Genomic DNA, 12735 nt, shown 5'->3' with positions numbered 1-12735 from the left:
CTCATACGGCAGGAACTAAAAATCAATGTTCCTGTCAAAGAAATGACTGCCCAAAGAATGATTAGTTAAAACAGTGCTATTTCCTATACCCCAAATCCTAAGTAAAAAGATTCCTCAGAGAACTACAAAACAAGGGAGGCTAAATTATTGTCCTTAGATATCAAGATTAATGACCCAAACCCTCCAAAGTTTAGGAAAGAGGCCAAGTGGAAGAGCTTAAAGTAAAAGCAGGAAGAGAGCAGTGGCCAAATCAGAAGTTTAACAAGGCCTTCCACCTGAAGAGAATATAAATTAAAAGTGAAAAGATATATAAATGCAAAAGCATGAGAATTTTAATATCATCAAAGAAACTATGTTCTCTATCAGATCCGATGAACTTTTTTTTTTTCAGTAATAAACCTCCTTTTATTCCTGGGTACCATATTTTGGCTATTATCCATATGTGGATTACAGCTATAAGAGTGTGACCCCATCTGAGATTTATGGTCATAACTTAAACTACAATTCTGTGCTTTTCTCCAGGTATGTTCTGCTTTTTAGGGAGCAGGAATGGATGAAGACAGCAGGTTGAACCAGGGTTGGGATTCTGCCAGTGAAGATGGAGAGGGCAAGAAAGTGGAAGATATATGCAATGAAGTGAATATCACGACAAACCAAGGAGGCTAAGTTAAAAAAAAGTAGACAAGTAGAAACACAAGGGGACAACCAAGTAATGGTGCCAAATGATTGAAGGTCAAAATGAGGATGAATTGTTAGAATAGGAGTAAATAAACTGATGGATGTAGTCAGAGAACGGGATGATTTAAATCAAGATTTTGGAGGTGGTGAAGGTATCGACGATAATAAGATCTAAATTATTGTCTTGGAAGCAAGTATCTGAGTTGGAGTGGAGGGCAGGAGAGCTAGAAAGAAAGAGATCAACAAAGAAGCCAGGTTGCTGAATGAATCAGTGTGCATTTTGGCTGGACATCACTAAGAATGAGAATGTGAATGTGTATCAAAGGACAATGGGCTCGACACTAAAATCTTCAGTGACTAAAGCCAGATTGATGAGGAGGAAACTACATGACTAACAACATAAGGGACAGGCAGGTAAGTTGAATAGTCTGGTGGCAAGGGCTTCTCAAGAGCTGACAGGTGAAAATCATTTATGTAAAAAGTTTTCAAATACAAATGCTTTTTAAAACACACATAAGTTACTTATGAATTGCGTCTATAGTATGAGCATGGACTGTAAGTGTACAACAAAATTCATAAGAAGAGAAACAGAACAGAAGTTGAACTAGCATGGTAAACTTTAACTTTTTCACAATATTCTATTAGTTCAATAACATGGAAAAAAAGGGACGAAATATCCTACATATGCCTATAGGGAAAACAATTAATCATTATTTACTACTCTTTAGGACTAGCTCTGCCATTTTTTAAATGTCATATTATTTTATATAAAAAGAGACAATTCAATAAAAAGTAACATTTTTTCCAGTTCAACATATTTTTAAGAAGCAGCTTGGCTATTTGTATATTTGGCCACAATCAGGATGCCAATTCTCAATCTGTGGAACAACTGGGACATAGCTGTCTTGAACAGATAAAGCAGCGTAATAAGTAAGATTAATATTTAAATTGGTGAATAAAAGAGCTTATCATTGAATTTGCATCTCCTAATAACAAATAAAAATACATCAAGCCCTTATATAAAGCTTCTGTGAAAGACCAAATATATGGAGGAACTTTAAACAAGTAGTAAAGTTCTTTTCTAACACAAATGATGTATAAGACATCATCTCTGTCCATTAAAAAGACTGAATACTATTAAGAAAATAATTCAGTTATACTTGAGTAATTAATGAATCAATGAGCAGATAATGAAGATGCATCACTGGAGGACAGTATATACACTTTAAAATATAATTTGTATTTAGCTTCTAGTGATTACTGATTGCAATGAACTTTTTGACATTTTAAAACTGGAAACATTGCCACTTACAAAATCACAAAATCACAAATATCTTTAAAATTCTACAATTTAAAAAAGGAAAACTTGGAAAAGCAGATTATAGAGTACATTTATGATCTTTATTACACATGGATGATTCTAGTATTGACTCAACATACCAAACAAATAAAACTTTCATTTTTCAAACAACATGAACACATTAAGAATATATTTAAATCTCATCTCGGCTTGTACATTAAAAAAGAAAATCAAATAGGAAACTTAAAATTATATAAGTACTTTCATTACAGTTCATTTCTAGGCAATACAATTGTACTGTGCACTAACAGAGTGAGGTAATACACTAAGAGCTTGAAGTACAAAGATAATATCTGTGCTCACACAGTTGAGAGTATAGAAAAGCCCAAGTTTTACAAATATTTTAAGTTACTGTTTCTCAAAGTGCAGCCCATGAACCAGAAGATCAGAAGCATCAGAATTGCCCTGCTTGTTAAAAGAATTAATTGCTTGTTAAAGTATATTTCTGTGCTCCATCCAAAAACTATTAGAACAAAACAAGAAGCCACATTACCTGCAAATACCCTTGGTGACTGTTACTTATATAAAAGTTTGAGAATCAATGCCTTAAATGTTAAAAGTAATTACTGCTATGAAATTACAGGTGAAAAGGTGAAAAAGCCATCTCCACTTATTATTATGAAGATTCTGACTTAAAATTGGTTTTTAAAATGATCAGGTTAAAATGCTTTATAGTTCTTTTAAAAATATTTGTATAATGTTTAAACTTTATATTGGGAACCTTCATTAAAATACATCACATCTAAGGAAACAAGATTTAAGCAAACAGACTTACAGTTGGTGATATCAGGTGGTGCATAGCCATCATTCATATACATACTTGTGGGTTTTGCCACTTTCAAAAAAACAAAATCAGATGTGTTCTTTAAGGCAGTTACTGCTTCTTCATGAGTAACTTCTTCTAAACACACACTATTCACCTAAAAGAAAATCCCAAAAGTTTTACTTCTTCCTTCCCACTTGGAATGTCATTTTTTTCCCCCTTATTGCTCTGGGTACAATCTTCGGTACAATGTTGAATAGGAGTGGTAGTTTGTGTCTTTCTAGGACTTTGCCCATTTCATCTAAGTTACCTAATGCGTTGGTATAGAGTTATTCATAAATAAAAGTATTCCCTTATGTTCTCTCTTTCATTCCTACTTTTAGAAATTTGGGTCATTTTTTTTTTTCCTGGTCAGTCTAGCTAAAGGTTTGTCAATTTTGTTGATCCTTCCTAAGACCCAAGTTTTGGTTTTGTTGATCTTCTCTACCAACATAGACAACATGGTTGTCCTATTTCCTATATTGTTAATTTCTGTTCTAATCCTTTCTCTTCTGCTAGCATTAGGTTTAGACTGCTCCTCTTTTTGGTAAACATTTTCTTTTAAAAAGAAATAAAACACTATAAATGTTTCTAGTGTTTTAAATTACAGTGCACTAAACAAATGTTCATTTTAATATATTTTCCATTTCCCTAATATGTGACTTTATAATCGACTGCAGGAGACTTTTAAATGTTTTGATGAAAACTTCTAAAGGTCATAGAACAATCCTGACTTTCCCCACTGATTACTAATAATGCTTCACAGGATTTCAACTGCATGGTCATTTTTATGGTCCCACCCTACTGTGTACAGTGAGGACCTGCTGCATTTTGAAATACACAACTGTGGTATACTGTTCTTCTGATGGCCTGAAATGAGACATTAGTAACTGTGATGCAAAGAGAGGATTAATAAATGCCACACATTAGAGCTGTCTTCTTGGAAAGCTCACTCTGGCATGTACCTCTTGGAACCTGGCCACCACTTTGTGAGAAGCTCAAGTTAGCCATGTGGACAGCCCACTGGAGAATTGAATACCTGGCTAACAGCCCCAGTTGAGTTCCCAGATGACAGTCAAAACCAACCGGTCCACTATACGTGAGCCAACTTGGAGGTGGACCCCTGGCCCTAGTTGAGCCACCCCAGTAGACATTATATGGAATAAAGACAGGCTGTCCTGGCCAAACCTATCCAAATTGCAGAAGTGTAAGCAAATAAATAATTGTTGTCATTTTAGCCACTAATTTTTGTTTTTTCTTGTGCAGCATTAGATAACTGATAAAAGAGCTGACAAGATTTGCTGAGGGATTCAATGTGGAGTGGGAAAGAAAAAGAATGATCCTAAAGTTTTAGACTTGGGGAAATTAGAAGGATAAAGTTCCCATTTAATGAGATGTGAAAATTATGCAAAGAGCAGAATTTTGGGGGGCAGGGTGGGGTGGGTTGCCGTGATTTGAAAGTTCATTTTTAGATACAGTTGTACTTTGGTATCTGTGGGGGAATGATTCTATAACCCCACTACCCCCCCATTACCCTCCTTGAGGATAAAAAAATTTGCAGATTCTCAAGTTCCTTATGTAAAATGGTGTAGTATTTGCATATAAGCTACGCACACCCTCCCTTATACTTTAAATCATCTTTAGTTCACTTATAATACCTAATATAATATAAATGCCTGTAAATTCAAGTTTTGCCTTTTGGGAACTTTCTGGAATTTTTTTCCACCAAATATTTTCGATCTTCAGTTGGTTGAATCCACAGATGTGGAACCCATGGATACAAAGAGCCAACTGTATATTATATGTGAGATGACTCTTGAGACATAGATAAGGAGACTGAAGTTCAGAAAACAATACTTATTACTATCATGTACAATAAGACCCAGTAAGTTATTTGACCACCTATCAAAGAGAGAAGAGAACTCAAGTATTGAGTCCTGGATCACTTCAATGTTTAGAAGTTAGGGAGAAGATGCACCGAAAAGGAGAATGAGAAGGAATGGCTGGTGAGCTAAGAGGAATAGCAAGACAGAGGGTGACTATCAGGCAAACTGGAAACAGTGTTTTAAGAAGGAAGAAGGTGTGTCAAATGCCTGATACATCAATTAAGGTGAGAATTAAGAATTGAATAATTTCAGTGGCATTATGGCAACAAAAGCCTCCCTAAACGGTAAATCAGCATGAATTTCTGGCTCCCTACCCCTAAAATTGATTCTGGAAGAAGGATAAAGAAGAGACAGTATCTAAGAAATTAAAAATAAAAGTGAGAAACGCAGTGGAGAAAGAAGGTTGTTTGCAACTGGTGTGTGTTGGTGGGGGGGTGTATGCGATGATGCGGGAGTGTTGGTTGTAGCTTGGGGGAAAGAGTGGCAAGTCATAGCTGTGAGAGGATAAGTTAGAGAGAAGCAGTTGTAGGACAGTTCCTTCCTCCTCCCTATCATTAACTCAAAAATAATCAGTTGCTCTTCCTAGCCGAACTATTAAAAAAGGGCAAATAAATAAATAGGAGATAGACCAAATCACCACTATACCAGACTTTGTTTGTATGCCTTTTCAGATTCACTTGAGCCTACGTGTCCACTAGGCTTTGGTTGCTTGGTTAGGGGAGAGTCCTAGCTACTGCTACTCTCATATTGTCCCCTACCATTATAAGCTCTTTCAACCTTTTCTGGAGTAAAGGCTGGGCTTGCGTATGGCTGACGTGTTCCACATAGTGAGAGCTGTAACATATTAGAAGACCACATCTGACCTGTCTAGACCACGAGGCTCTAGCTCTTCTCACGACTTCTGGGTTCAGGGGAAGTGCTGTGCCAGAGTGTGGGAACTGGCTTTCCTAGCATTTGTCCAGAAGGGCTGGGTAACACAGTCGAGAAATCTAGGACAGTTAACCCCCGTGGGGGTAGACTCTAGCTAACAAGAGACAAGAGACTAAAAGGGGTCAGTAGATAAAATCCTTTCTTTTCCTTGGATGGCTGGATCTAAGGTTTAGCAGTTCCACTTTGCCTGCCTGGAAGACTGTCCTACATGACAAGCAATCAGCTACATTTTCTTATGAAATTATAGCCAGCTCAGAAACATAATACGTTGTATTGGCCTTCCCTCATTCTCTGCCTCACTTTTCATTTTCACTCACTCTAGCTTCTCTGAAGTTATACCTCCCAATAATACCTTAGCAGAGTAGCTTTTCTTCAGGTTTTGTTTTTCTAGGGAACATGAACTAAGACAGTTATTGATAAAGATTGGATAAATAAATTGTGATACAGTCTATAGTCCCAGAATAGAATATTATGAAGAGGGTAAATGAATAAATCTCAGCTCTAGGCAACAATATGGATAAGTCTCAGTAAAACAATATTGAGTGAGAAAAGTATTTAAAAAGACTATATACAGCACAATAGCCTTTAAAATTTTTTCAAAACAAATACTACTAAACAAAACATTTAGGAATATGTATGTGATTAAGCAATCTTTAAAAAACAAAGGAATGAGGAACACAAGTTGTTGATATTCTAGTTCTTGGGTTGGGTAATGACTAGCAGTTTTTACTATATTATAAATAAAATAATTGATTAATTAATTAAAGTAAGAAAGGGAAAAACAAGGTCACACATGAACAAAGGATGATGATGTTACGAACCTAAGGATTACGACTAAACAATTCTGTGCATCCAAGCCCCTAAACAGAATGAAAGAAAAAGAGAGGGGAGCTGGTAGAGGAAATGGTAGTGGCAAATAAAGAATCATTTTTCAGGTTTTGACTAAAGCAAGACTAGTATTCACTCATGGAAATATCATTTAAACATTTTGGCGTGTAGAAATTCAGTCTGTCAGAAAAAAAAAATCAAAGTAATTTTTAAAACAATGGATTTCTTATACTTACTGCTAAAAGTTTATCTCCAATCTGAAGTTTACCATCTTTATGTGCTGCGCCTCCTTCAATTATTTTGGTTACATAGATGCTATTATCCCCAGGAATATGCTGATTTCCAACACCTCCAGCAATGCTGAACCCAAGACCTGTATGGAAAGCACTAGCTTTAGAATTTCACCAATATATGTAAACTTAAGTCCAAATGACTGAAAACTAGAAATCCTAAGTATTTAAAAATCCTAAGTATTTTGTAATCAGGGGCAATTACAAATATAAGTGCTCCTATAGTTACAAATGAGTACCTTTTTACCCCCAGGTCACTTTTTAAAAAAATAATTAATTAATTAATTAATTAATTAAATTGGCTGTGCCAGGTCTTAGTTGCGGCACGCAGGATCTTTGTTGTGCCGTGCGGGATCTTTTAGCTGCGGCACGCAGGCTCCTTTAGTTGTGGCATAGGGGATCTAGTTCCCTGACCAGGGATCGAACCCGGGCCCCCTGCATTGGGAGCGTGGAGTCTTTAGCCGCTGGACCACCAGGGAAGACCCCCCACCCCACCCAGGTTACTTCTTAAAGTGTCTCTGTAAAATGCATTTGTTTGTTAGTTCAAAGAGATGGTGTAAAATTGCTTCACTTTTGTTTCCATCATAATTGCACTTCTTACTAACACTTTTAACACTTCCACAAGATTAAAACTGAGAAAAAAAAATTGGTGGTGGGCAGAACCAACAGCTTCAGAAATGCAGATGCTTCTTCTCTTTTCAATATTCTATGAATTAATTTTAAGTAAGGAACTTCAATAATTCATAAATCACATAGCTTTAACACCAAACCTGTAGCTCTCTATGCATTTTTCCATGAAGCCACAAATTAGAATCAGTATTTCCATTTATCCTCAATCCCATCCATGTTTTCAAAATTCAGATCACATCCTAACAGTCTTCACTGCAGATGTAACTACTAATGACATGTTCATAATTTTTTTCTTTTAGCCTGTGTATCTGCATTTTATGCACTTTGTAGATTAATGATTACAAGTTAATATCAACACTACACATGACTGCAAAATGTTTGCACAGTATTCTACTTAAGACAAGAATCAGTAGAAATGGGCTTCCCTGGTGGCGCAGTGGTTGAGAATCTGCCTGCTAATGCAGGGGACACGGGTTCGAGACCTGGTCTGGGAAGATCCCACATGCCGCGGAGCAACTAGGCCCGTGAGCCACAACTACTGAGCCTGCGCGTCTGGAGCCTATGCTCTGCAACAAGAGAGGCCGCGACAGTGAGAGGCCCGCGCACCATGATGAAGAGTGGCCCCCGCTTGCCACAACTAGAGAAAGCCCTCGCACAGAAACGAAGACCCAATACAGCCAAAAAGAAACAAAAACCAGTAGAAATAACACAGAAATTCTAAAAATTCACTAAGTTCTGTAGATTACCAGCACTGTTAATCTTAGAATGTGTGTTATAAATAACTTCATAGTTACATTTCACTTAGAGATTTCTTACTTAATAATTTATCTTTGTTTGATTTATTTCATACCTTTAGGACCTTTAATGAGCTTTATTTCCATTATTTTTTCTGATACTGGTTTCCGTCTTTTTACGTACAAGCGTACAATAGATCCTGCTTCTTTCAATGCTTCAACTGCTTTGCTATGTGTCACATCACGAACGTCTACTTCATTTACTCGCAATATACAGTCATTGACCCTGAGGAAAAAAAACATTAAAAATCAAATATTAAAAATTTAATATCAATTTTTCTCTTTGCCAATTTTCTTTTCTTGACAACAGAATTATTTACTAGAATTATTTATAAGAAACTTCATGTTAAATTCCAATGTATCAAAAACTCATATAAATACAAACATTTCCCAAGGGCCAGCAAAGGAAACAGTGCAAATAATAGATCATTATACAAAAATATTAAATAATAACAACAGCTATAATTTTTTTTTTGTTTTTGGCTGCGCCTGGGTCTTGGTTGCTGCACATGGGCTTTCTCTAGTTGCGGCGAGTGGGGGCTACTCTTTGTTGCGGTGCATGGGCTTCTCATTGCAGTGGCGGTCTCTTGTTGGGGAGCACAGGTTCTAGGCACGCGGGCTTCAGTAGTTGCAGCACGTGGGCTCAGTAGTTGCAGCACATGGGCCTTAGAGGGTGTAGGCTTCAGTAGTTGCGGTGTGTGGGCTTAGCAGTCGTGGCTCCCGGGCTCTAGAGCGCAGCCTCAGTAGCTGTGGCGCATGGGCTTAGTTGCTCTGTAGCATGTGGGATCTTCCCGGACAAGGGAGCGAACCTGTGTCCCCTGCACTGGCAGGCAGATTCCTAAACACTGTGCCACCAGGGAAGTCCCGACAGCTGTAATTTGTATGATTACGTATAGAAATTAAGATATTTTAGAAAAACAGCAAATATTTATTTAGCACTAACCACATGCTAGGAACTTCTTTTAGTGTTTTAACCCTTACAACAATCTGTAAGGTAGATACATATTTATATCCCCATTTTATAGATAGAAAAACTGAGGTACAAAGTTTAAATAACTTTCCCAAGGCCACCCTGATAATGACTAACAGAGCAGTGATTCAAACATAAAAAATCTGAGGCTCAGACTGAATAACTAGCTTAAGGTCACAGCAGCAAAACTGAGATTAATTCATTGATTTACCAAAAAATAAACTAATCTCAGTTTCAACTGCATGGTATTCATGTAGAAAACAAATAAAAAGATGGTCATCTCAAATTGGGCAGGGACGGGGAACAAAACAATTAAAACATTTAAAGTGATCATGATAAACTTCTATATCTAATTAACTTTCTTTAGAGAAAAGAAATTCTATATCCAAAGACAGTGATACCTCAGAGTTAGTACTATAGGTATGTTCTCCAGTGAAACAAATGGAACATACTAATTTTCACACATGAAGCACAACTAAAAGGCCAATAACAGAATCAGGAAGTAAATATTTACATTTACATGAAAGTCAAATTATTGATTTCATATCTAACTTCATTAATATACCACTTATCATATCCAGTCAGAAGTTTAGAAACTGAAAAGCTGTATAAGGCATGAATAGCCTTAAAATAAGATACTGTTTTTAACAGACCATATATAATCCTTAGTCCTAAAACTTTAGGAAACCATAACTATGTATAAAAAGCAACAAATAAGGCACCAGGAAAAGTGCCACAATCTATGGTCTAAGGAAACAACAAACTATGCTAAAGATATTTTCTGAAATGGAACATTACATTTAAACAAAAGACCAATGTGACTTACATTTATTCAATTTAGAAAATAGATTAATTTATTTAAAATTTGCATAATCTTTACTACTCTTTGTGGTCTGGGATACCAACTCAGATATATATGATTCCCTGTACCTTAAATAAGCGTATACACGTTTCCCACCCAGAAAATAACACATTTTGTGAATGTATTTGAACATACAATGGGAAATCTATGACTTCTATAAATTTTCTCAGAAATATTTAGACAGTCAAATTTATTATTCAAAATGCTTAACTTCTAAGATAAAATTGAATTCCTAATTGAAAAGAGGGAAAATGCTTAAAGCACAATTATCTCATTCATTCATTTGATATCTGAGCATCTACCTTATGTTAGTTATTATGATAGCGTTCATTTGTATTTATTCATTGTTCAGTTTGCCTCAAGAAAAAGATACAAAGAGGATTTGGTATCACAACATAAAGTGCAAAACATACCGCAATCTTCCATCTTGGGCAGCTGCTCCCCCTGCAATTATTTTGGTAATGAAAATACTTGAGTCATCTCCAATGTGTGGGTTGTCTGTACCTCCTGCAATGCTGAAACCAAGCCCTGAATTTCCCTGGGGATAGAGGGGAAAAAAATTGAGTAATAATTATCTTTATTGATAGGTTCCCGTCATTATAGGACCTAGAAACTGTACTAACATAGGGAACACACACATAAACGCCTATGTATAGGAAATATCATGATTTTATATTAAGAAATATAAGGAAAGCTCTTTTTTCTCTATGAATTCAGAGGTATTACTGCTGAATAGGTGAGGCTGATGATGTACTGAGTACTTCCGGAGTCTGGTCTATACGTCTTTCTTTAAAATTATGTGCAGTTTGTCCTTGGAGAGGTGTCACCATTAGGTCTCTTTCTTTTAGACTGCATCTTGCTCACGTTTGGTAAGGCAAATTGCTCCCAAGAGAAAAACAATGAAGCGATCCTTCTGCTGCTGTTATTTCCGAGTAGGTAATACCAATATATTATTTCAGCCTAAATTTTTTAAAAAGGGGTACTGGGTGGTGCTTTTCTTCTGCTAACTTTGCCATCAGCTTATTTTAAAATGACCAAATTGTATGAGCTAAGTAACACAGCCATCATCCTTGATGTGTTTAACCAAGACACCTGACCAGCAAAAGGCAGTTTTTAATACTGCAAGTCCAACTGGAGAACTTAACATTGGTGTAACTTTCTTGACAGCAGTCAATTTTGCCAAAGTAGCATTACTTCTTATTTTATTTACGTACTGGATATTTGAATAATATTTTCTTTGAAGAAAGGGTTCTACTGCTACAAAAAGCAAAACTGATCTAAGCAAAGGTATTAAACGTTTGTTTTTGCAAGAATGTTCTAACTTTGGTTTTCAGGCAGCTCAAATAAGTGGGTATAGCTGGATCTATTACTAAACTGTATTAAATAGCTTAGAATTTCACTAGACTATGACATGTCCTAAAGTTCTATTTTAATAAAAAAATTTTTTCAGTCTAAACTCTTCAAGAGTTACTAGAGTATCAATAATAGTATCAATAGGTTGTATGGGGCTACCAAGTTACTCAGGTATTCGAGTTCTCTTTTTTACTTGCTTTTTAAAAAATTGAGATATAATTACAAATAACTTTGTGTAAGTTTAAGGTGTACAACATATTGATTGATACATTTATATAGTACAATATGATTACCACCTTAGCTTTATTTAGCTAACACCTCTATGAGGTCACATAATTGCCATTTATTTTTTGTGGTGAGAACATTTAAGATCTAGTCTCTTAGCAATTCTGAAGATTATAATACAGTATTGTTGATTATATTCACTACCTGTGCATTAGATCTCTGGAACTTATTCATCTTCTAGTTGCAAGTTTTTATACTTTAACAACATCTCCCCAATTCCTGGTACACAAGCTCTTTAATCAGTGAAAAATACAATGTACAGTTCTGACTAAATAAAGGAATTTAAAAGGTACTGGGAAAAGGTGAAAAGATGAATAAGATAAAAAGTTAAGACTATATGTCAAGAAATCTCAATAAAGCTGGGAAAAAACCAACAAAATGCCACAATAAAATGTGTACAATACATTAATACTCTATTTACTTGTAAGACTCAGTCATCCATGTCACTTGAACAGGTGGGCCCAAATTCAGGTAAATGGGCAATAAAAAACTATTATCCCTCTGAAGTCTATTTTTACTCAGTTTATTCTGGCTTCAAACATAAACAAATTTAATTATCTAGGATTTTAAATATACATTCAGTTATTAGAAAATTCACTTATGAGGAGCACTTCATTTCCCAAAAATGCTGGTCAGACAAGGTGGCACTGCTAAAATACAGTATCAATTGAATGCAGATATTCTTTTTTTTTTTTTTTTTTTGGTACGTGGGCCTCTCACTGTTGTGGCCTCTCCCTTGCAGAGCACAGGCTCCAGACGCACAGGCTCAGCGGCCATGGTTAATGGGCTCAGCTGCTCCGCGGCATGTGGGATCTTCCCAGACCAGGGCACGAACCCGTGTCCCCTGCATCGGCAGGCGGACTCTCAACGACTGCGCCACCAGGGAAGCCCAAATGCAGATATTCTTAAGGGGAAAATACATCAAGAAAATTTACACGTCTGAATTGTATCCTTAAGTTATTTTCTGACTGGGGGAATGCATAAGAAGTTTTCAATAAGGTCTTTTCCATTAAATCTATGGTTATTATCTTGTTGGGAAACAAAACTGATACAATGACCATATTACT

At 36.0% G+C, this 12735-nt stretch overlaps 1 protein-coding gene across 10 annotated transcripts in view; it reads right to left on the bottom strand.

Annotated features, from left to right (window-relative positions):
• DLG1 (discs large MAGUK scaffold protein 1) overlaps positions 1-12735 on the bottom strand; it is a 295020-nt gene that overhangs the window by 112376 nt on the left and 169909 nt on the right. For all 10 annotated transcript variants that reach the window (XM_081235927.1, XM_081235926.1, XM_081235924.1 and 7 more), the window contains 4 exons: positions 10444-10568; positions 8255-8424; positions 6721-6857; positions 2814-2958 (listed from right to left, as the gene is read on the bottom strand). In XM_081235927.1, the coding sequence (XP_081092053.1) occupies positions 2814-2958; positions 6721-6857; positions 8255-8424; positions 10444-10568 (577 nt within the window). The remainder of the gene's footprint in view (positions 1-2813; positions 2959-6720; positions 6858-8254; positions 8425-10443; positions 10569-12735) is intronic.

Source organism: Mesoplodon bidens, assembly GCF_964165515.1.
Source record: "Mesoplodon bidens genome assembly, chromosome: 5".
Classification (NCBI taxonomy): Eukaryota; Metazoa; Chordata; class Mammalia; order Artiodactyla; family Ziphiidae; genus Mesoplodon; species Mesoplodon bidens.
The sequence above is the reverse complement of the archived record's forward strand: the minus strand, read 5'-3'. Positions and strand labels throughout refer to the sequence as shown.